Source organism: Pituophis catenifer, unplaced genomic scaffold (assembly GCF_029215685.1).
Source record: "Pituophis catenifer annectens isolate HBS135680 unplaced genomic scaffold, rPitCat1.0.hap2 SCAF_9, whole genome shotgun sequence".
NCBI lineage: Eukaryota > Metazoa > Chordata > Lepidosauria > Squamata > Colubridae > Pituophis > Pituophis catenifer.
This window is the reverse complement of record NW_027256889.1, coordinates 1579844-1604885: the sequence shown is the minus strand read 5'-3', so window position 1 is coordinate 1604885 and position 25042 is coordinate 1579844. Positions and strand designations below refer to the sequence as shown.

Here is a 25042-nt window from a genome sequence, read left to right as displayed (position 1 = left end):
TGGCAAGTTTAATTGTTCAGATGAGTTTCTTCAATCCTTAGCAAAAGGAACTTTTAAGGACTAATATTAAGGACTTAATGAATATAAAGTTGGTTTATTTGATCAAGTTTAAAATAAATATATTATCTCCGGCAACATTTCATGGACTTTTCCTGGCATCAAGATTAGCTTTTAAGGATTTGTTTATAGATTTAAAAAAAAAAGAGATTTGGGAAGAAGAGGTCATTTCTTTATTTTAAGAGGTGATATTAAGTTCCTAAATGGGCCTGGTGGCTCAGCAGACTGATAGCATTATGATTAACACCAGCTGTCTGCAATTACTGCTGGTTCGAATCTCTCCAAGGCACTAGGTTGACTCAGCCTTCCATCCTTTCTAAGGTAGGTAAATTGAGGACCCAGTTTGTGGGGGCAATAAGCTGACTTTGTATAAATATACAAAAGGATGAAGGCTATTGCTTAACGCATTGTAAGCCGCCCTGAGTCTCCGGAGAAGGGCGGCATATAAATCAAATTTAAAAAAAAAAAATGTGTTCATACTTGTTGTGATGAAGGGGGAAGCCATTTCTTTATGTATTTTTCCTCTTTTAACTATATATATTTTTGTTTTCTGCACTATTTTTTCTGTTCCTTTTTTCAGCTGGCACGAGTTCTCATCTTTTCAACTGAAATGTTCAGTAACATTGCTTTTTTTTCAAAAAAAGAGGAAAACTCAACAGCTCTCCAGAATGCGGGATAGAACAGAGGACTGGCAGGAACCACGGATGCCCAGGTTCGAAAAGGGCGAGATTCTACAGAAACCTCTGCCTCCGAAAAGCGCAGGCAAGCATGACTCAGCAGGCCACGCACAATAGCAGCTGCCTAGTTAACATATCTTGAGTATTAATGACCAGAATCCTGTGATAGGAACCCACCTGCTCATGGCCTCAGCCAGAGAAGCACCCCCGCCCCCGTTTATTGCAAAATAAAAGACAAAACGCTCGCTAAAATCCCAAATACAGCTTTTATTCTGTGCAATGGGGCAGCTGACAGCCCTCTTCAATGTAATCATTTCGGTAAAGCCCAGCCAAGTGCCGGGTGCAAATGCATTATTAGTTGGCCAGTAAAAAAAAAAAACCAGTTTGACCAGTTCCTGCTCCGTTGCACATGGAGTGTCCACCCATCCTAGGGAAACAAAAAACAAACAACAAAAAAAAACATCGCCCCGGATTTTCCAGCTACATAAAACAAGGACTCACGTTCACACACAAACATGGGAGTAAGCCACAGATCCCGGGCTCACAAAACTAGACCCAAATTCTCCCGTTTTTCTCCAAAACTCTCGCCAAGCGGGACCACCCGACACAGCAGCCCCTCTTTTTTTGTCTGGTCTTCTTGCAGCACAGCCCAAACCCTGACCGATCGTTCCAAAATTTCAGAGAACTTGTGATGCACAATGCGCCTTGCCAAGGCCTGGCAGAGCGGCTATTTGCCCTTGGGGTGCCCTTCCAATGCTCAGATCGCATCGCCCAGAGGCAGCTGTTACACATGTGCAAAAGATTGGCTCCAATTCTTTATTTACATGGCTTTCTATCGTGCCTAGCTCTAAGACTTTAGGCCAGGGGTCTCCAACCTTGGCAACTTTCAGACTTGTGGACTTCAACTCCCAGAGTTCCTCAGCCAGCTCTGGGAGTTGAAGTCCACAAGTCTTAAAGTTGCCAAGGTTGGAGACCCCTGATCTAAGCCATTTATACCCTGTGTACAATGGTGCCAGACAATGCCCATTTTCTTCTGCAAATACAGGTAATCCTCAAATTACCACCTTTCATGAATGACTATTCATTTTTGGTACAATGATACACAAAAAAACCCGACTTACACAGATTTTTCACTTACAGCAACCGACTCACATTTACGACGGTGGCGGTGTCCCGTGATCCTCTTTTCCGGCCTTCTGACAAGCGATGTCATTGGGAAAGCCAGATTCACTTAACAACCGGCTGACCGACTTGTCAACTTGTGGCAAGAGAGGGTGTAAAACATGGGGCAAAACTCATTTGACCGCTGTCTCACTTAGCAACGGAAATTTTAAGCTCAATTGTGGTGGTAAATCGAGGATTACCTGCATGGGGGGATACACTGCCCCATAAACACAACTACTGGAGGAATAGCGATCTCTATCCTATCGGAATTTGAACATTTGGCTGCTATTTCCTCCCCTTCCTATCTTGCTCCATCTACATGTGTAAAAGCTGGTCACAAAACTTGGGCAGACCGGAGCATGAGGCTGCCAGCTGCCAACCCCTTGCAGCAAAGTTTAAAGTCTTTCAACCTGTTTGGCACAAAAAAACAACAACCCTGGAATATAGATTTACGAAGAACCACAAGAGGAGAGAACCTTTGGGTGCTCCATTAAAATTTCAGAACCGATTCCTTTCCCGTATTTCTGCTGCGAAACCGAAACAGTCCCCTCTTTCAGAAATAAATTACGACGCAAATCAGCCGTTCCCATCCTAAAACAAAAGGACAATCATCAACAGAAATAAAAAGTACGGGCTGAGGGGAAGACGGTTAAATGAAGTTGGCCATGTCGAAAGGCAGTGAAAAGTTCATCCGTAGGTCCCCGTGTCAGCACATGGAGTGTTATACGAGACGGAAATAAGAAATAGCCATTAAAAATCTCTTCCCCTCCAGTTTCTGCATTTACAAGGGCTGTCGGTTGCCTTGCAAATAATATTCAAGTTTTTTGGATTTGGAAAAAAACAACCACCCATCAACGGAATTAAGATTTAACCCAGTTCATTTCTCGTCCTTCTGGCCTGACAGGCCAGAGAACGTCAAGTAAAGAATGGAAGGAAAACAAACGAGAAATAAAATATAAAACTGAAGACTCTTTCTGCCGGCTTGGTCCAAAATATAAAAATAAATGCAGAGAAAGTTGCACATGAAAGAGAAAACAACAAAAGGATGACTGAGTGATCTGGATAGGTCGATTCGTTCGCTGAATTTTTTCTTCGTTTCTTTGAACTGAATGTCGCCGAAGAGAAACTTCTGGATTTGCAACAGCAGACGTTCCCTTGCTGCTGAATTTTGACAATTGTCACCAAAGCTAGGGAGAAAAATTTGGGATAAATGGAGTGATGATCCCACAGCGTTTGTTGGCATTGAAATTTCCAAATGTACGAATTGCGTGAAGCTCAGAGAAGAAACGGGGGAGGGGGAAGGCTGTGTTTACAGCAAATTCTCAGTAGGAAAGCTCTCCGTTATTAAATCTCCTGTCACCTGGGAAATTCCGATCTTGAGAGACGGACCAAAATTGTGTCTTTTATAGTTCTTTTTTTGGAAAAAAAAGTTCTAAGTTCCTTTCTTGAAGAAAAGTTCTAAAAAAAAATATTTTTTTTGGATAAAAAGAATATCTTCTCCTAAATCGTCTGGATTTTGATGAGTTCAATCACATCACGGATTCTTTTTCGCAAGATTTGTTAGCCTCCAAATGGGCTGGACCATTCTGCTTAATCAGCGGGGACCCCTCCTCTACGCCCTCTGCCTTGCTGGCCACCACGGCCTCCGTCTTAACCTCCAACAGGTCGTCGTTCCCCGTCTGGCCCATTTTCTTCTCCGAGTAGACCTGTAGGAGCCCCGCGCCGAAGGCATCGCCCTCCACGTTGAGGACAGTACACGTCCGGTCTCTGCAAGGGAGGAGAAGGAGGAACCAGGTGTAAGAATGCATGCAAAATAATCCCGTGGAGAGAAGCAGGGAGGAAAGGGGGAGCCCCCCCCCTTCAGAGCATCTTCACCTGCAAAACCAGGGTCAAAAAAGTCCACTGCCTTAGTTAGAACAGGACACAGAAAGATCCCTCATGTGGGGTTCTTGGCACTTTCTCAGCTTGGTTGTTTTCTTGCAGACATTTAATGACCAAACTAGCGAACATCATCAGTGTGAGAAAGGAGGGCGTTTTGCAAAGGAGGAGGAGGAGGAGGATTGTGGGGTCCTGGATGCTCTCTGAGCTTGGTGGTTTTCTTGCAAATGTTTCATGACCCAACTAGGGAACATCATCAGTGCTATAAGAGAGTGGGTTGCACTGATGATGTTGCCTAGTTGGGTAGGGAAATGTCTAGAAGAAAGCTCAGAGAGGAACCCATAGTATTTCCCCTCCTCCTCCTCCTCTTCCCTGCAAACCCCACGCCCTTCTAGCATTGACAATGTTACCTGGTTGGGTAATGAAATGTCTAGAAGACAGCTCAGAGAGCACCAAGGATCACACAGTCCTTCCCTTCCTCCTCCTCCTCCTGCTTTCCACAAACCACGCAGCCTTCTAGCACAGATGATGTTACCTAGTTGGGTCATGAAACGTCTGCAAGGAAACCACCATGCTCAGAGAGCTCCAGGGATCCCGCGTCTCAACCCTGAGTTACAAATATTCTCTTTTATCAGGTCCGTCATGATTGCTACCACTAATGCAGCCAAGGTTTCATGTTCGGCTGTCTGCAATCAGTCTTCCACTTATAACCCTAACAAAGCCTGTCCGTCACAAAACCGGTCACCCGTGCACCTGGCAGCCAACAGAACTTCAGAACCAGGTGAGAGTTCTAATGGGGAGCCCTGCCGTAACTTCAAACGGTCGCTATGAGAACGGTCGTATGTCGAGGACTTCTTGTACAGGTTCCTTCTCCCATTGGGAAGAAAAAGAACGAACTTCCTAAGGCTGCCTTAACCTTCACTCCAATCTCCCAGGGACGGCCTCCCTCAACTCCACCACCCGGTTCCTCCAGCTGCACCAGAAGAGCCTGTCGGAGACCCCCTCCCCTCCCTTTCATTACACAACTTACACACAAACACAACAAGATTCCAAAGGGCAGCTGGACAAGGAACTTTAAGTCCTCCCTTCCAGATTATATCCAAAGGTCAGAGCAGGAGGGGGGGGGCAGCAATGACCCCTTTCCGACCTCTGGACTTCAACTCCCAGAATTCTGGGAGTTGAAGTGCAGAGGTCGGAAAGGGGCCATAGCTGCCCACCCCTCACTCAGAGGCAAAGAGGCCTTGCAAATAGAAAGTCCCAAATCTCACATTACGACTTGTGAAGGATTGCGGAGAACAAGGATCTCTGGAAAGCCCTGAGACCAAGTCTGGATTCTTCTCATGATCTGCCCTCCGGAATCTACCCCCCCCAAAAGACCCCTCCTACACTTCACTTTCCTTGCAGAACTCAAGAAGAAAGTGCAGGTAATTCTCAACTTACAAACAGTTCATTTAGTGACCGTGTGAAGTTACGTCACCGGAAAAAGCCGACTTACAACTGTTTTTCACACTTACGACCATTTCAGCATCCCCCAGTCGTGTAATCCAAATTTGGACGCTTGGCAACCGACTCGTATTTATGACGGTCAGTGTCCGGGGGGAGGGGGGGCTGTTACGTGTTCCCCTTTTGCGATTTGACAAGCGAAGTCGACGGGGAAGCCAGATTCACTTAACGACTGTGGCGAGAAAAGGTCGTAAAACAAGCCGAAACTCACAACTGTCCCACTCGGTAAAAATTTTGGGGTCAATTGTGGTCGTACATCGAGGACTACCTGTAATCCCTTGGACCAGCTGGCCCAGCTCCTCTATGGTTCCACCAGCCTGGAACCATAGAGGAGGTAACCATTAGGGAATCCTGGTTAGTTCCTGATCATGGGCTGTTGCCCAGCTCGCCGGCCATACTTACACAAGCCAATCCACCGCCAGGATGAGCGAGATCTCTTTGGTGGGCAAGCTAATGGCCTCCAGGATGATGGCCAGGGTGAGGACGCCTCCCGCGGGAATCCCAGCTGCTCCCACACTGGACGCCGTCGCTGTGATGCTGTGGTTGAAACCAAGAAGGGCAGAGAAGAAGGTTTAGACATTTAGGCTTTGGGGCAGGTCTTGGTTGAGTGTTTACCACCCCTACCGACCCCCTAACCTCACACCTTCATCTTCCAAGAAATGAAGATATGAACTTTTAGCTATACAATTTGGGATGAAGATCCTTGGAATAGTGTGGGAATAGGAATGGATTTCCAGAGGAAAAACTGCAGACTACAGGAACCATTTGCACCACTCAAAACATCCAAGGGCTTCAACGACCCTCTAAGGCAGTGTTTCTCAACGCTGGCTGGGGGATTTTGGGAGTTGAAGTCCACCCATCTTCAAGCTTCCAAGGTTGAGAAACACTGTTCTAAGGGGTCTCCAACCTTGGCAACTTTAAGACTTCAGCTTTGCTGGCTGAAGAATTCTGGGAGTTGAAGTCCACAAGTTTTAAAGTTGCCAAGGTTGGAGACCCCTGCTCTAAAAGGATGCAAATGATCAGCCCTCTGCAAGGAGTATAAATCCTTCCATTCCCCACCATCCAGTCCGAGCGGAAGAAGCTTCTTGGATGAGAAGTGAAACACGTCTTCAAACGAAAAAACAAGAAAGCGAGCGGCGGGAAGCCAGCCAGGTGTGCTCGGAGGACTATTTATGAACTTGACCAGTTGTGCTTCTTCAGCAGGTCTCAAGTTATGTGAACCTGTTGGCTGCCGGCCCCTCCAGCAGCCGAATCAGAGGAGGCCATGTGGGAGTCAGAGCCAGCATCAAGGCAACCTGGGAGCTCTGAGGGGGAAGAGGGAATGGAGCTGGCAGAGAGAGAGAGACAGAGGCAGAGTCTGGGCCGTCCTTCAGCCCTCCGATGGAGAGTCAACAGCCCCCAGGTCTGGAGGTGGCTGGTGAGGAGGAGGAGGAACAGCTGGGCCCAGTGCCTGACATGTGGATGCATAGAAGGCAGAGGAGAGGAGAGCAGTGGAAATCTATGGGCTGGTCCTTGGGACGGAAGAGCCACTGCTGCTAGCGAAGCCCCACCCTAGCTCTGGGGATAAAAGGCAGGGGCCGAGATGAATAGATGTGGCAGACCACTATTCATCTTCCAGCCAGATGGACTTGTTAGCCTGAGAGTGAAACTTTTTGCTGGGGCTTCTGGCGCTCCTAATAAAGGAATCTTTAAGCTAACTTCAGAAGGTTTCTCATGTTTGGGGAGCTGAGTCAGAACACCTGGCTTAGTATCAGGTATGAAAGACACCGCCGGCGGCCTTTGCAAGAGGCTGGAGGAGGCTATTCTGCAGGAGAAGAAAAATAACTAATATTTAATTTTAACTGGGTGGCCACCTTTCTTCTAGTCGGGACCTTTTTTCCACCAAATTTCAGCCTTTGAGGTTCCATCCTGAATTTCTCCAGATCCTGTGATTTCAACGTGTCTAATTAAAGTCTGCTATTCCAAGAAACTATTTTATTTTGGGGGTGGGTGGGGAATGTGTCTTTCCATCACCACGTGTCCCGAAGCAACCTCTACTTATGAATTTCTCCTTTGTTTCTGGGGGATCCTCATGACTCTGTTTCTGCCGACAGGATTACAGCCCGTTAAAATTTTAATATCGGACTCATTTCTCACGGAGAGAAACGAGCAGCCGAGGTTCCTTGGAAGGACAGCTCCAACCTCCCCAATCGTTTAAAGAGGTATTATTACTGTATTTTTCGGACTATAAGACACACTTTTTTTTCTCCCAAAAGGGGGTGAAAATGTCTGTGCATTTTATAGACCGAATGTTGCCGCTGGCTGTTTTTTAGCCTCTGCATGCCCCTTTTTTGGGCCTTTTTCAGGCCCATTTTCAGCCCGTTTCGAAGCTTTTTTTCAGCCCGTTTCAAGGCTTTTTTCAGCCCTGTTTCAAGGCTTTTTTCAGCCTGTTTGTGAGGCTTTTCTCAGCCCATTTTCAAGGCGCTTTTAGGCCCTTTTCGAAGCTTTTTTGGCCCATTTTTGAGGATTTTTTCGGCCGAAAACAGGCCAGAAAAAGCCTCACAAATGGGCTGGAAAAAGCCTAGAAAACAGGCCGAAAAAAAGGCTGGAAAAGGGCTGAAAAAAGGCCCGAAAAAAGGAGGCCAAAAACTTTTTTTTGTTGTTTTCCTCTTCTAAATTTAGGTGCGTCTTATAGTCCAAAAAGTATGGTATATTTTATTAAATTTATAGGTTGCCCATTTGATTGTCCGGAGTTTCATCATCTCTTCTTGATAAACTTTCCAGAATATTGCAAGGTTTGGAGAAGTCACAAGATAGGAAGAATTTTAAACGGGGGAACATCAGGGCTTGCTTACACAACCATGTAATCATGGTTTGTTTCTAACCATGTTGATTTGAATCATCACCGATTGCATCGTAGTTATGAGTTAAGATTGCTGTGATGAGTTAAAGCAGTGATTCTCAACCTAGGTAGCTTTAAGATATGTGGATTTCAACTCCCAGAATTCCCCAGTGAATTCTGGGTGTTGAAGTCCATATATCTTAAAGCTGCCAACGTCGAGAAATACAGTATTAGACTAAAGTTAACATCTGATCTTGGATGAACTTGGTCCAGAAAGCCATAAACTCTTGCAAAAACAAACTCTTGACTTCACTCTATGTAGCTTTAACAATACTCACAGGATCGTGATGACTTGGATGAAGTTGAGGGAGACGTTGTTGAGCTGGGCGATGAAGACAGCGGCCACGCACTGGAACAGGGCCGCCCCGTCCATGTTGACGGTGGCCCCGATGGGCAGGATGAAGCGGCTGATGTGCTTGGAGACGCCGTTGTTCTCCTCGACGCACTTCATCATCAGGGGCAACGTGGCAGAGCTGTGGGGAGGAAGCCACAGGGATGGAATGGGCCATCAAGGCCTCCTGAGAGGTTCCTTTGGGTATCTGAAGGACCTGCCACCTCATCCTGCCTTCAAAACATCCCTCCCCATAATCTGTTCTTGAGCACCCAGTCAGCATCTGGGACCCCCGGATTCATCCAGGATAGCAGATTCAGTGATCTTCCTGGAGAAAACAGGACGTTCTCAACAGGGGCACCTACGTGCTCTAAATCGACTCAAAGCAGGCCTTCAAGGTCGCCCCAAGGACGCAAAGCATATTGGGGTGTTCATGGGGTGTTCAAAGAAGGCAAGATGGCGGCTGCAGTATCACCCAATTGAAGCTACTGCGTTTTTATTAGCATCTGCCTGGACGCCAGAAGGCCAAAGTGAGCTAATTCTGGGGATATATAACACCATCAGTGCTAGAAAGGAGAAGGGTTTGCTCTCTATTTATTTACAAGTTGCTTGCCCTAGACTACAGAGCAACTTCCACTCCCTTCTAGCCCTGATGATGTTATATAGTTGGGTCATGAAATGTCTGCAAGAAAACCCTCAAGCTCACAGAGCACCAAGAACTCCACAGTTGTTGTCGTCTTCCTCCTCCTCCTCCCTCCAAACTCCACTCCTTTCTGACACTGTTACCTAGTTGGGTCATGAAATGTCTGCAAGAAAACCACAGAGGACACAACAGACCCTTTCCTCCCTCCTTCTCCTGTCCACAATCCTCCCCTTCTAGCACTGATAATGTTACCTAGTCGGGTCATGAAACGTCCGCAAGAAAACCCCCAAGCTCAGAGAGCCTCAAGGACCCCACAGTTCAACCCCAAGCTACAAATATTCCCTTCTGTGGGTCTTGACGTGAAGCCTGCATCCCAAACATACATCTTCTTGTATGGTTCTCCATCCATCCCACCCACCTCCTGCCCTTCTGCTGGCCTTTGAATACCTGGAGGATGTCCCGAAGGCGGTGGCCAAGGGAGTGAAGATGCCCCACAGGAAGCGGTAGGGGTTCCGGCGGGTTAAGACGAAGTAGATCCCCGGGAGAACCAGCAGCCCGTGGATGGCGTGGCCCACCAGGCAGCAGCAGATGTATTTGCCCAGGCTGGTGAAGAGAAGGACCACGTCTTCCATCTCCACGATCTTGCCGGCCACCAGAAACATGATACCCAAGGGAGCATACCTGGCGAGGAGAAGAGGCTGTCAGCCCAGCTGGAGAGCCAGTCCCAGGTCAGAGGTCCAAGGCTGGAGGGAAGGAAGCTGGGGCCGTCAACTGTAACCCAGGGGTTCCCAACTTCCAGTCCGTGAACCGGCACCGGGCCATGGCATGTCAGAAAACGGGTCGTGCGAAGAAGCAAAGCCCCATCCGTGGGATGCCAGCAACACGCCAAACCACGACCCCTCCAGTCCCTGGATAAATCTTTCTACACGGAACCGGTCTCCGGTAACCAAAAAGTTGGGGGCCGTGGCTGTAACCCACCTTGCAATTCTGCCCAGAGACAGAAAACCCAATTTTGGTTAATTTTTTAACTAACAAAAATCACCCCATTCTTGGTTCATTTTGAACGTTTAAAGTTTTTGTATTTTTGTCATTTGACCATGAGGTGGGGCAGCATAGACATGGAAATAGTTTTTAAATTTAATTGAGTTTTAACCCTAATTTGAAAAGACCCTGGGACATTAAATGTGAGCCAGTTGCCAAGTATCTGGATTTTGATCACAGGACCATGGGGATGCTGCAACCGTCGTAAGTGTGAAAAACGGTTATATGATACTTTTTTCAGTGCTATTGTAACTTCAGTCACTAAATGAACCGTTCTAAGTTGAGGACTACTTATACCACGCTAGGATATAGCCAGACCCCAACTGCAACATTTGCTGGCTTGGTTGCCTCACAAAATGTTGGGCTGTAAAGTGGCTTGTTTGGGCTTAGTGTCTTGTGGGAATACAGACTGCAAACCATGATTACAGTTTTGGCCAAGATTTGCTAACCTTGCTAGAAACTCCTGGTCCCTCTGAAGCAGTGTTTCTCAACCTTGGTAGCTTGAAGATGGGTGGACTTCAACTCCCAGAATCCCCCAGCCAGCACTGCTGGCTGGGGGATTCTGGGAGTTGAAGTCCACCCATCTTCAAGCTACCAAGGTTGAGAAACACTGCTCTGGAGATTGGGAAGGGCTGGATGAAGGGACTGAGTCAGCCCACCTAATTGCAGGCTAACTAATTATTCAGTCAACAGTGGGGAAACAAGCAAATTCAGCCTCTGGATAAACTGGGATTAGGCCCTAATTCTCAGTCCAAGAAAGCTTCGCAAGATTATAGAAACTCGATCAAACCACCAAACCCCACCTCAAGTTTCTAGTCCATCTGGCTGCAGGCAAAAACCACCCAGCCCCATTTCAGAACTCAAAGGGATGAGAGGGGCCAGGATTGGACCCCTCTCCTGCGTCAAAGAATACAGAACATGGCAAGAAGGCGTACAGTTGCAAAGGCTTCCAGCCTTAAACCCCTGATGTGAACTCAAAAGATTCCTTTATTAGGAGCGCCAGCAGCCCCGGCAAAAAGTTTCTCTTTCACTGCAGGCTAACAGGTCTGTCTGGCAGGGAGCTGAATAGTTGTCTGCCACATCTATTCTTCTCCATTCCCTGCCTTTTATCCCCAGAGCTAGGGTGCAGCAGTGGCTCTTCCCTCCCAAGGACCGGCCCATAGATTTCCACTGCTCTCCTCTCCTCTGCCTTCTGTGCATCCGCGCGTCAGGCACTGGACCCAGCTGTTCCTCCTCTTCCTCCTCAGCCACCTCCAGACCTGGGAGCTGTTGACTCTCCATCTGAGGGCTGACGGATGGCCCAGACTCTGCCTCTGTCTCTCTCTTCCCCCTTGGAGCTCTCAGGTTGCCTTGATGCTGACCCCGACTCCCACATGGCCTCCTCCTTCTCCTCCTCTGATTCAGCTGATTCAGACCACAACAGTCAACCAGCACTGGAATTACCCAGATTTGAGCAGGAAAGGGTCCCAAACCCTGAATTCAGGGCCTCGAAAGGGGCTTTGACTCACGATTTTTGTGGCCCGGAAGAAGGTCCATTTGAGCAGTATCCTTACCACATAATCCAAGAAACCAGGATCATGGTGGCTTCGTTGAAGGAGTTGAAGAACTTGATCAGGTTCTCCCCTTCGGGGCCAAGCTTCCTCAGGGCAATCCCAAAGACGATGGCGAAGACCACCAGGCCGAGGATGTTCATGCCTTCCACCTCCTTGCCCACGGGCTCCTGGTTGCAGAAGAGAGAAAACCATCAGCGCAGCCCGAAAACTGGAGGTGGGGAACGATGGACCGTTTAGGACTCGTGGACTTCAACTCCCGGGATTCCTGAGCCAGCCATGAGCTCACTGCTCGACTTATTTTAACAGATTAACGAAGTTGGAAGGGACTTTATAGGTCATCTAGTCCAATCTCCCACCCAAGCAAGTTGTCCTCACCCAGCTCCCCAAACACGACCAACCCTCTGAAGTTAACTCCAAGATTTTTTCATTAGGAGTGCCAACAGCCCCAACAAAAACTTTCTCTCTTACCGCAGGCTAACAAATTCGTCTGGCCAGGAGATGAATAGTTGTCTGCCACACCTATTCATCTCCGTCCCCTGCCTTTTATCCCCCGAGCTAGGATGGGGCCTCGCTAGCAGTGGTGGCTCTTCCGTCCCAAGGACCGGCCCATAGATTTCCACTACTCTACTCTCCTCTGCCTTCTGCGCATCCGCGCGTCAGGTATTGGACCTAGCTGTTTCTCCTCTTCCTCCTCAGCCACCTCCAGACCTGGGGGCTGTTGACTCCCCATCTGAGGGTTGATGGACGGCCCAGGCTCCTCCTGTCCCTCTCTCTGCCAGCTCCATTCCCTCTTCCCCCTCGGAGCTCTCAGGTTACCTTGATGCTGGCCCTAACCCCCATGCCTCCTCCTCCTCCTCCTCCTCCTTTGATTCGGCTGCTGGAGGGGCCGGCGGCCAATAGGCCACAACACAAGTTGACCTGCACATTCATGTCAATGTGTGCTGGCCCACCACTTGTGCAAGTCAAGCTGAACCCGCTCACGTGGCCAGTTTCCAAATTGGCCTCGGCCCAGTAGTGGGACGCAGCCCGGGGTTGGGGACCCCTGCCTTACACTACACAACATTCTTGGGGTTTTTTTTTTTTACCATCAGAACTGCCTTGTTTGTGGATTCGGTTTCATTCATAAATTCTGCCACACTGACGAGACCCGTGTTATTCTGTTTCTTGTCTTCTTCATAGATGGTTGCGTACTAAGAAGGAAAACACAACAGATTTTCTTGTTTTCGCTGCGCTTTCTCCAGGAAACAGGATTTGGGGATGGGAGAGACACACCCCGGCAACTATATCATGAATGGGCAGATCTTTCCTGGTGACTCTTGTTGTGCCAACCGCATGCCCTCACAAGACCCAATATGCCCAGGGCAGGAGGCCCACACCACATAATATCTGGATAAAAAATAAAGCCACCACTCCTTTGAGCAAAGTTGCCTTTGTTGATTCAGGCTTGGAATTTACACAAACTGGCAGACAAAAGCTTTGCCCAACTAATCGGTGCCAAGAAAGAAAAAAAAAAATCTCCTTTGCCACTTTGCATTGATTTCTGGGATGGAAGGAAGAAAAAGAGATAAACCATTTGTCGTTTCTGCCTTTAATGAAAAGCAAAATCAACCAGCATATTTATCTCTCGAAAGGACACAGGATTGCACCACTAAGAAGGCAGGAGGGGCTTGGACAATGAGAAGTTAATGCCAGGACAAAACTGTTACAGTCAGCAAAAAGTCCATCCGGGGTCCAGAAATTGGCCTTTTAATTTAACGCGGCTATTAAAAATTAAGCCAAACTGACTCACTGACCTGTGTACCAAAAAAAAAAAAAAAGGGATGAGATATCAGATTTTTAAATGATTAGGCAATAGAGGGGTCTTGAGCAGGAGTTTTTGAGAGGGTGGGGAATACAACATCTCGCCCGCCCATCGACCCACCCACCCCCTTGTCTGTCAAAACAGAAACTGCGCTTTTTCCCCTCTTGCATTCTAGACAAGATGAGCAACACATAAATCAGATAGCTAGATAGCTAGAAAGAGTTAGATAGCTAGCCTAGATAGAGAGAGAGGGAGAGAGAGGGAGAGATGTAGTTAAATAGATAGAGATAGCTAGAAATAGTTAGATAGCTAGCCTAGATAGAGATAGCTAGCTAGTTAAATAGATAGCTAGAGATAGCTAGATAGATATCCTTCCTCCAAACAGAGGGGTAAGGAAATCCTCGTCTCTGGATGCATTTTGAATTTAAATTTAATTTTTAACTCTTTTATTTTTGATTGCGACTTTTTTATTGCAATAGTTATGTGTAGCGGGTTTTATGTCTGTTTGTCCACCGTCAGGTCGCTCCATCAGGGAAATGGGTGATCTCTAAATATGATAAACAAACATCCTCAATTAACTGTCCCGGACCATCTCGATGGCCAAAGGGAGATTTTTCTCATCCTCCCACTTTTTCTGGAGAAGAGGCTTCGGAAAACCTCTGACTAACACTTCCAAGTAACTCTTTTTTTCAGGAAAGGCCACGTTAATAAGTCACCCGGGGTCACAGAGGCAGCCTGTGCTGCCGTCATAAGATGTGGTGACAGCCCCCAATTTAGTTCTTTCCACAGAGCGTCTGAACGGGATCGGCTCAAATAACAGGATATCTTTTTGTCTCAGTCCCAGCCCCAGAACATCAGAGCAGCTGTTGCCACACGAGTCCTTTTCCTCTTTCGCACAACCCTTTGCTGCAGGTTCATTTATTATTTTTAATTTATTCGTCTACTGATTACGTGTCTCCATCACCCTTCTCACCTAACCGACTCTGGGCAGTTTACAACATCACAATGTAAAACCATAGTAATATCTAAATAAAACTCTAGATTAAAACAGGTGAAAACTCAAGTGGAAATGAGAATTCAGATAAGAAAGAAAAGAAAGAAAGAAAGAAAGAAAGAAAGAAAGAAAGAAAGAAAGAAAGAAAGAAAGAAAGAAAGGAGGGAGAGAGGGAGGGAGAAAGAGAAAGAGAAAGAGAAAGAAAAAGAAAGGAGAAAGACAAAGAAAGAAAAAGAGGGAGGGAGGGAGAGAGAGAAAGAAAAAAAAGAAAGGAAAGGAGAAAGAAAGAAAGAACGAATGAACTCACCGATCGGAATGCAGCAGTCACCAAGTTGGAAGGGAAAATGTTCCTGGATAAGAAAAGAAGAGATGAGGAGGCATCTGTGAGAACGCTGGCATTCTTAATTATCTATTTAATTTATATGCTGCTGTTTGTGATATGGACAGTACATATACATTCAATACATATCCATACACACACACACACACACACACACACACACAAAAAGACCTTCACTTATGACTGGGGAGTTCTGGGAGTTGAAGTCCATACTGCTTACAACTGCCAAGGTTGGGAAACACCATTGGGTAGAGACGTTGGGGATTCTCCCCAGCTGGATCAGAGCCACAAAGAACTCAAATCCAGCCCCAGAAATTCAGAACTATCACTCATCATGTAACCTGGTTTAACAAATGAAACCTCTGCAAGCCAGCCGCCCAGCTCAGAGAGCACCGAGGACCCCACGACTCAACCCTGAGCTACAAAGATTCTCTCCTCTTGGGGGTCCAGAAAGTGGGGTGTCCATGCCACCTCCTTCTTCTGGCTCCTGATGTTCTCTCTCCCTTTTAGCCACCATAGCTAACAGCTGAGCCCCTTCCAAGGTTGGCATTGTGCAACCTCAAACTGTACTTTTCCTGCCTCCACACCTGTTGTTCCCTTGTCCATTTCTGGCGACCATGTCAACCCAGGAGCCAAGATGCTTGCTGGCCTTGCAGTCACAGGAGCATAGCTTCACCAAGAATAGACTGCTGGACTGTCTTAACCCCGCAGAGATCAGGTATCATGGAGTTAAACTTTACTGGCCAAAATCTGGGCTTGGACTGCTGCCCATCTCATCACCCCCACCCCCACACCCCCCTTCTGACTCCTCTCCTTCGTCCGGTTCTGGACATGACACCACCAGAGGACAACCTAAGATCAAACTTTCATTCCCCAAAGCCAAAAATAATCAGCTGGCTTCTCTCTTTCCGAAAGGAACACATTGTGCCTTTGGCACCAGAAGCCACCAAAGGAAAGTTCTGGAGAACATCTGAGAGAACAGGGTTCTCCCAACTTGGCGCCTGTATGACTTGTGGATTTCCAACTCTCAGAATTCCATGGCTGGCTGGGGAATTCTGAGAGTTGAAGTCCACAAGTCTTAAAGGCACTGAGTTTGGAGACCCCCGTCATAGAACGTAGAATCATAGGGTTGGAAGGGATTTTGGAGGTCTTCCTAGTCCAGGACTCTCCAACCTTGGCAACTTTAAAACTCGTGGACTTCAACTCCCAGAGTTCCTCAGTCAGAGCTGTTTCTATTTGTGTGTTCTTATTCTGGCTGTACACTGCCCTGAGTCCTTCGGGAGAAGGGCGGTATATAAATTCAAATAAATAAATAAATAAATAAATAAATAAATACCCGTTGCACAAGGTTGTGCGTACCAATAAAGGAGAATATTTGTAGCTCTGTGTTGAACGGAGGGGTCCTTGGCGCTTTCTGAGCTCGGCTGCTTTCTTGCAGACGTTTTATTACCCAAGTAGGTAACATCATCAGTGCTATACGGTAGCAACCAAGTTCAGAGAGCATCAAGAGCCTCATAGTTGTCATCTTCCTCTTTCTCCACTCTGCAAACTTCACTCCCCCTTGTAGCCCTGATGATGTTACCTAGTTGGGTCAGGAAACGTCTGCAAGAAAACAAGCAAACTCAAGAGAGCACCCAGAACCCCTTAAGGTCACGAGTTGCTGAGCAAGCCCACCTGACTGGGCTCATCCAAACCTCTCAGCCATACCCAGTCTGGCCACGTACAAGCCAGCTTCCGCAGGAAGGTCGAATGTGGAGTACAAAGCTGGCCAGTTCCTCTTGGATCTGGAGGTTGTGTTGACCTCCAGCCATCGGGCATTTCTCTCCCCTCCCCAAACCTCTACAATTCCCAGACTACATGGTAGTAAAGCAGTCACGAGGGCTGGTCCTCTGCCTGAATTGCTGGCCATTCATTTTTATGTTCGGCTCTTCCGGATGTGCATGTGTGTAAATAACAGCTTGGCTTATCCTTGTCTGCAAGGATTTGAAAGTCTATTTATTATTAAACCTGTTGGCTGCCCGTCTTAAATTGGATGCTTGCAAATCAAGACCAAGAGTCGTTTCACTCATCTTTTTTCATGGAAAAAGTGACTTATGACCGTTTTTCACACAGAGGACGCATGGTCACGTGGTCAAAATTCGGACGCTTGGCCAACTGACTCATATTTATGACAGCTGCAATGTCCCGGGGTTACGTTATTCCCTTTTGCGACCTTCTGACAAGCAAAGCCAATGGGAACATTAGATTAGCTGGGGGGAAAAACCTCACTTAACTGCATCGCTTAGGAACAGAAATTTTGGGCTCAATTATGGTCATAAGTCAAGGACTATATATTTTGTGGAGCTTTGTTGGGTTCTGTTTAGCCCCCCCCAGAGCAAAATTTGCTGCAGAATGACCTTGCCACCCACGGGCCTTCCGTCCGGGTGGGGGCATCAACCAGGCCTCTCTGCTCGTCCAGTTTCTCCCTGCCCACCCCCAAGCCTGCAACTTTAATTTTTAATTTTAATTTCAAGGTTTCTGCACAACAACTCACACATAACTGTGCAAACTAGAAAAACATGGCAAGTGCTTTGAAGAGAGAGGGTCTCATAAAAGAGGGGGGGCAAGGTTCTTTGCAACCCACCCCCCCAGGAGGTTTTCATTGTGCTGAAATCCAGCACTGCAAAAAAAAAAAAATTTGGGGGTGGAACCCAATAAAAAACGTAAACATTTGCCTTAAACAAACCCAAACTTCTTCTCTCAAAAACTGCAAAAATCAATAATTTTTTTTTAAGCAAGCAATTCAGGCCTGCCTATCTTTCTTCTCTCCCTTGCGGTTTTTTGTTATTCCCCCCGCAATGAATGCTATCTGCATTTTCCCCAAAGCTCCCCAGCTTACTCAATGCACTGAATGCAACTCAAAGACTTTTTCTGTTTACTGAAAAAAATGTCTGCAAATCTGAAACTATTTGCTTTTTGGTCTTGAAATAACCCCCATCATAAATGAGACTTTTTTTTAATGCAGGTTTCGGGAAGAAGAGGAAAAAGGTCTTAGAGAGAGAGGTGGGGGGGAAAAAACCCAGCCGACTTCCCCACTGGCGAAGAAACTCAACAACAAGGAAATGTTGCATCAGATTTGGCGGCAAGACGGGGCCCCTTGCAACGCCCATCTGCAAAGGAAAAAAAACGGCCAGAAGCAGGAAAAAAAAATCTTGTTGCAGGTGAAGGATTCCATTCACGACATCGGATCACTTTAGCTAAATCTTTCCTGCCTCTCAAGATTTTTTTAAAAGCTGTTTCTCTTCCTGCACCAGAGGTCAACATGACAGATTTATAAACCACATTTTCCATCATGCTAAACTTGGAAATTCTGACTTTTGTCTAGTAGGTGTAGCCGAAGGGTCTGGTGGCTGTGAGCTGCCCAAAGGGGAAGGAAACTGTTTGAGTAGGTGGGATATGAAAATTCTTAAGGATGAGAGGCTGGTCAGATCAAGCCATGTATCATTGCCGTTATATCACAGTACGAGCAATATTATTTAAGGTATTATTTAAACAGGAAAAAAAAAAACCCTGAATTGCAAAAGCCACACGTGTGCAAATTTCCGCATTGAACTCTCTAAATTATCAAGGGAAGCAAAATCTGAATTCTCAAAAGGAAGTCTTATTTTTTCCGCCAAGGTTCAGGCTCGCTGGCATTTTGCAAACAAAGATGTGTGGACTTAACCATCTGTCTTCACTTCCATTCCTCAGAAGCTCTGGAGAAAATTGTAGAAAGGGTCTTCTAAGGCATTCTTCCGAAGTCCCAGAATTCTCAGCTGGCTAGGGAATTCTGGGAATTCGTATCTGCCTATCCTAGGGCAAAGCTGTTCCAGACAGGCCTGGTGGATGATTCAAGTGAAAGGCGACTGGCAAATTGTGGTTTTGGAGAAAATCGTTGGTTGCTAAATGGGTTTTTAGAGCAGTTTTCCAAGACGCTTGAAGGGAAAACTTGAGCCCGGGACACGCAAGAGCCAAGTTGCAAGTCCTGGCATCTCTCAAAACAAGAACCAGAGTTTAAAATTTTGCTGGAAGATGTGTAAATCATCACCCACACCAGGTTTTTCTGCCTCGAGGGACTGCCAAGCATCTTTGTTCACAACACGAGATGAAATCCAGAAAGATGCTCAAAGACAGAACAGTGTTTCTTGAAGTTGGCCGCTTGAAGATGGGGGGACTTCAAGTCCCAGAATTCCCCAGGCTGGGGAATTCTGGGACTTGAAGTCCTCCCATCTTCAAGCAGCCAACTTCAAGAAACACTGTCTTAAAATCTCAACGGCAGAAAACTGGATTCCTGTACCTGGAATCTTCCCATACCATTAAGATGGCCCTGGGAAAAAATATGAAATATTCTAACGTCTGCCTAATCTCATTTTATTATTTTATAGTTCTTAACCGTCTCTTTCTCTCCGTCAGAGACGGACGAGACAATCAATTAAAAACCAGCCTTAAAATCGGCCTCATTTAAGATGAAGAAGCATACAAATGATAAAAAAGAAACCCCATTTCAAAAGGCGAAACATTTATCAAAAGATTCGGTAGCCCCCTTCCCTAGGTTACCCCCATAGGGGCTGAGCCAAGGGAATACGCAGCCTGTGGTGCCAACTTTGAAATAAACCAGGACTCAAGTCAGTCTATCCGTTGCCAGGGTTTTTATAACTGGGTTCTTTTTTGACTTTCCACTGGGTTGTTGGCGGGATATGCGAGCAGCTGTTACGACAGGGCTTCCCAAACTTGGGGGTGGAATTACTGCAAATTTTGTAAAAAGTGGTTTTTTTTTTCCTCCTTTAGGCAATGAGACACAAACAAGCAGTGTTGCTCAATTGCAACAGGGATGTTGGAAATTAACTTAAAAGGGATTTAAGTTTCCTCCATGGCAGGAGGAAACCAAGACAAGTTGGCTTATGGCCACAAATGGTTAGAAGAGACCCCCACACCCATGCCTGCCCCCCCCCCCCCGAAAGGATCTTTCAAAGGAACAGTTGGTTCTTGGGAGAGCGGGAGGACAGGGCAGATTTGAGGTTGCAAGCCAGGATCCCAAAAGTGATCTGCTTCCCTCTTACGTCTCTCGCCTGCCTCCCACCCCAAATATTTCGTCAGAAGCCATGTCCTTTACGAAAAAGGCTGTTGGGGTGGGGCGACTGGCCTTCAGAGAACATTCTGTACCATGTCTGGGCGTGTGTAAGGGGTGGGGGGGCAACAGACTACGATCAATGACCTTTTAAGGAGAGCCCAGGATGCCCTGGGAAACCAAGTTCTCCAGGAAACCAGGAAAGCCGGTCTCTCTTTCTAATTTTGCATCCTGGAAAATGCCAGCTTTTTAACTGCACGGAGGGGTGGAGCTGATGGGGAGGGGGCAGAAAACTCTAGGGAAGGGAAGGGAAGGGAGGGACCAAGCACCAGCCCTCCGGGGACCCCCAGCTAGCCGACTGGACAACGCAACTTGAGTGGGCAGAACTGGCTCTGCCCTTTGTGGTTAGTTGAACCGGGCTCAACCTCCGATTAACAGAATCCAGTTTGATGATGCAATTGTCCCAGAGGATTGTGTGAATGCTGCAGTTTTCTTGAGAAAAAGGGACTGATAACTGCCCGGCCCGGATACGGATACGACAGGGGAAGTCCCACAGCTCGGAAATGCTCATTGCGTGGCTCAGTCTAACGTGGCCTTTTGATTCAGTCTTTTTCCGTATGTTGCAGGGCTCACTAGCTGAGCTCAGCCCCCCCAACGCAAAGCATCCTCGTGCGTGCCGGATCTACGTTTTATTTTTACTGGCCAAGACACAAAGGCTCATTCACACATGCACACACGCCTTCATTCATACACACACATCCACCTCGGGGGTTGGGTCTCCAAAGTGAGCATCGCACCCAGGAGACCCCGGCCACAATCCAGACCAGCAGCCTGCAGGACACCAGGACGTCTCCTTTATAGTTGGGGAGCAGGGAGCGATCTCCCTCCCCTGCCTGATTTTTGCAGATGTGCAGGCAGCGGCTCCCCAACATCTGGGAAGCCCTGAAGATGTCGGTCCATGGAGGCTGTCCGTCATCCAGGTCATGGCCATCAGGTTCTTTTCCAAAAGGCAACTGGACTTTCTTGGGGTTTTTTTTTGTTTTTTGGAAAACGTGTCGCTTATTTTCACAAACTGAAGATGCTTCTTGGATGAGAAGCAAAACGTTTCCCTCCACCCCCCCAAAAAAGGAAAAAAAGTCCAGTTGCCTTTTGGAAAACCACCCCTGAAGGTGAGGATGAGGGCTAGGGGATCTAAAACTGGGGTCTCCCAACCTTGGCAGACTTCAACTCCCAGAATTCCCAAAGCGAAGGTGGATGGGGAATTCTGGGACTTTGAGTCCACCGGGCTTAAAGGGGCCAAGGTCGCAGACCCCCCCCCCCCGATGTAAAAGGAAGCCTTCGGGTTGCCCGGGGGAAGAAGCCTCTTACGCCCGGGTTCAGCCTCGCTGGCATCCCGCTCGGGCTCTCTCTCACCTGACCAGGTCGAGGAAGGAGTCGACCACCTCCTTCCGTCCGGGCACTCCGTCCTGGTCGCCGTACTTGGCCAGGCTGGGGTCGGCGGCGCCGGCGCCGGGCTGGATGGCGAAAGCCATGCCGACGCCGATGGAGGAAGCCAGCAAGGTGGTCAGGAGGAAGAAGAGCATGGCCCAGCCGCCCAGCCGGCCCAGGACGGCCGGGTCGAGGCTGGCGGCTCCGGCCACCAGGCTGCAGACCACCAGCGGCAGGATGATCATCTTCAGCAGGCGCAGCAGCAGCTCCCCCGGGAAGGAGAAGAGCTGCACCTCGGCGGCGCTCAGCCCGCCCGGCCGCCGCACCGCCAGCCCCAGCGCCACGCCGGCCACCACGCCCGACACCGTCAGCAGCACCAGCAGGTTGGCCCGCAGGCAGCCCCGCACCCGCCAGCCCCGGCCGGGCAGCTTCCCCGACGCCCCGCCGATGTCCCCGTTGGACGCGCTCTTGGTGGCCGTCATCGCCTCGGGCTCTCCGGCTGGGCGCACGTGGCTCGCTGGCTCGCTGGGCTCGGCTCCGCTCCGCTGCAGCTCAGCTCAGCCCGTCCCGTCCAGGCGGCTTCTGCTGGCCCCGCGCGCCCCGCCGCTGCCTTTTATAGCCTTCGTCAGCCGCCGAGGGGAGGGGGAGGGAGAGAGGGGGCCTCGGATTGGCTGAGCCCAGAGTCAGCTTCTGGGTGGGGGGGGAGAGAAAGGCGAGACCTGGGTTGAAAGAAGAAGCGGGACGGGGAGGGGCTGGGGGGGGAGGGGAAGGGGCGGGGCGGTTGCGTCAGCCTGCAGCTCCGGGCTGTGGCTCCGGCTGGGGGTGGGGGGGGTGGAGGTGTGTGTGTGGGGGGGGCGAATGGGAGGGACTGTGGACACCTGGGCCTGCCAGGTGCGCTCAGCAACAGGTCCCATCAGCCCCATCCAGAGGGAACCCAGCCCTAACCAGGGATGGGCGTCCGGCTTCAGAACAGCTGCGGGCACCCACATCTGGAGGGCACCCACCTCTAGTCTCCCAGAGGGGTGTAGACTACAACGGCCCTCATCCCCTGCCAGGACACCGACATTTGGAGGGCACCAATTGGAGACTCCGGTCTTCCAGTGAGGAAGACTACAACGTCCCTCATCCCCTGCCAGGACACCGACATTTGGAGGGCATCAACTAGAGACTCCGGTCTTCCAGTGAAGAAGACTACAACATCCCTCATCCCCTGCCAGGACACCGACATTTGGAGGGCACCAACTGGAGACTCCGGTCTTCCAGTGAGGAAGACTACAATGTCCCTCATCCCCTGCTAGGACATCGACATTTGGAGGGCACCAACTGGAGACTCCGGTCTTCCAGTGAGGAAGACTACAACGTCCCTCATCCCCTGCCAGGACACCGACATTTGGAGGGCACCAACTGGAGACTCTGGTCTTCCAGTGAAGAAGACTACAACATCCCTCATCCCCTGCCAGGACACCGACATTTGGAGGGCATCAACTGGAGACTCTGGTCTTCCAGTGAAGAAGACTACAACATCCCTCATCCCCTGCCAGGACACCGACATTTGGAGGGCATCAACTGGAGACTCCGGTCTTCCAGTGAAGAAGATTACAACATCCCTCATCCCCTGCCAGGACACCGACATTTGGAGGGCATCAACTGGGGACTCCAGTTTTCCAGAGGGGAAGACTACAATGTCCCTCATCCCCTGCCAGGACACCAACATTTGGAGGGCACCAACTGGGGACTTGTGTTTTCCAGTGAGGAAGACTACAACCTCCCTCATCCCCTTCCAGGGCATCAACATGTGATGCCTACCAGCTGGGGACTCTGGTCCTCCAGACGTGTGGACTACCACATCCCTTCTCCCCTGCCAGAGAGTTCCCCATTCCTTTTCCTTCCTAGCCCAAATACACTGAAAGGAGCCAGCTGAGTAAAGGGGCGTTTTTGCCAGAGGTGTAGACTACAAAACCCTTCATTCCCTGCCAGGGCACCAACATCTGGAATACACCACCTGGAGACTCCAGTCCTCCACAGCTGTGGACTCTGGCATTCTGGCCAGAGGTTATATTTCAGGAACGCTCCAGCTGTGGTCTGCAGAAGTCCAACAGGTAGAGTCCCTTCTTATTGGTGGACTTCTGCCTTAATTTCCCCAATGCATGCAGAGATGGGATTGCAGACACCTTTAGCCTGGCACCATCCACCCCTCTTAATGTTGCCAAAGTTGGGAAAACACTGGTTTAGATTTTAGGGGTTGTCTCCTCCAAATTCTCAGGTTCAGCATCGATAATCCCAAAGCATCTAAAACCTCATAGATTTGGGAGATCGGTTGCAATAAATGGCTATTAAACTGTTAGGATACCAAGGGAATTAGAGATTTAGAACCAAAAATAATGGGATTAGTCGTATATCCACCTGTCCTTAACCACGCATTAACTGTAGACGGTATTCGAAGTAGAAAATTAGCCTATTAGAAGAAACCATTTTTACACGCTGCGGGTGATCAAAAGATTACACAGCGTGAACAACTTCAGAAAAATGAGAGTTTTCACCCACTATTTACACAGCCAGAAACGCATGTCAAGGACAGGCTGTCTGCAACCTACATATAGTACCATAAAAGAACATAATAAAATTTGGACCAATCGTGATTGAGTTGTAGATCGGTTATCATATTAAACCCTGTAACCTTTTAACAGAAATCTGCCAATAAAAACTCTCTGGATTGCCTACCCCTACTGGAATTCAGACGTTAGAATAACTCTGTCTGGGAAAAAAAAAATTAAACCAAATGAGGAAATATTTACATACAGGTAGTCCTCGACTTACGACCACAATTGAGTCCAAAATTTCCATTGCTAAACAAGACAACTGGTGAATTTTGCCCCATTTTACAACCATTCTTGCCACGCTTGTTAAGTGAATCACTGCTGGAGTTCAGTTAGTCACACCGTTGTTAAGTGAAACCGGCTTCCCCATTGACTTTGCTCGTCAGGAGGTCGCAAAAGGGGATCATGTAACTCCAGGACCATCATAAATACGAGTCAGTTGCCAAGTGTCTGAATTTGGATCACGTGACTCTGGAGATGCTGCAATGGTTGTAAGAGTGAAAACTGGTCATAAGTCACTTTTTTCAGTGTCGTAACTTCCGTCATTAAACGAACCATTGTAAGTTGAGGACTTAGCTGTACTCCGTAAAATCTGCTAGATTTCCCAACTATTTTTCTTTCTTCTTTGTTCTCAGGGAAAGCAAACAAAATAACGAAGCCACAACGGACACTTTTCTCGCCTGTTTACAAGTATTTTTGTCTGTATTAAAACCATGTGTTGGGTTATATAAGGGACTCGTTTATGTAACCGGTAATTTTAGACCCCCAGATCCTTGGGTGTCCCTTTGCATAAGTGGACGGAAAAATTTTGCATGGCTGAAACGTTCTCCTCTCCCCATCCGAAGCCTCTGGCTTTGTGCATTTGCATTCTTCTCACGAATTTCCTCCTGGTTCAGAAGAACCATTGGCGTCCTCCAAAAACGGCTCGTCTGCCTTGGCTAGAAGCAAACAGATGTGCTTCACCAGTGGTCTCAACCTTGGCAACTTGAAGACTTGTGGACTTCCATTTTCAGAATTCCTCAGCCAGCAAAGCTGGCTGAGGAATTCTGGAAATGAAAGTCCACAAGT

The 25042-nt window shown here is 48.2% G+C and overlaps 1 protein-coding gene across 1 annotated transcript; it reads right to left on the bottom strand.

The window, feature by feature from the left end:
• Positions 1-981: 981 nt before the first annotated feature.
• SLC1A5 (solute carrier family 1 member 5) lies at positions 982-21859 on the bottom strand. Its single transcript, XM_070950126.1, has 8 exons — positions 21363-21859; positions 14831-14873; positions 12814-12918; positions 11729-11895; positions 9582-9815; positions 8439-8633; positions 5682-5816; positions 982-3665 (listed from the first exon to the last, which is right to left on the bottom strand). Exons 1-8 carry the CDS (start codon positions 21857-21859, stop codon positions 3428-3430), a joined length of 1614 nt encoding a protein of 537 aa, XP_070806227.1. The 3' UTR covers positions 982-3427.
• Positions 21860-25042: the final 3183 nt, after the last annotated feature.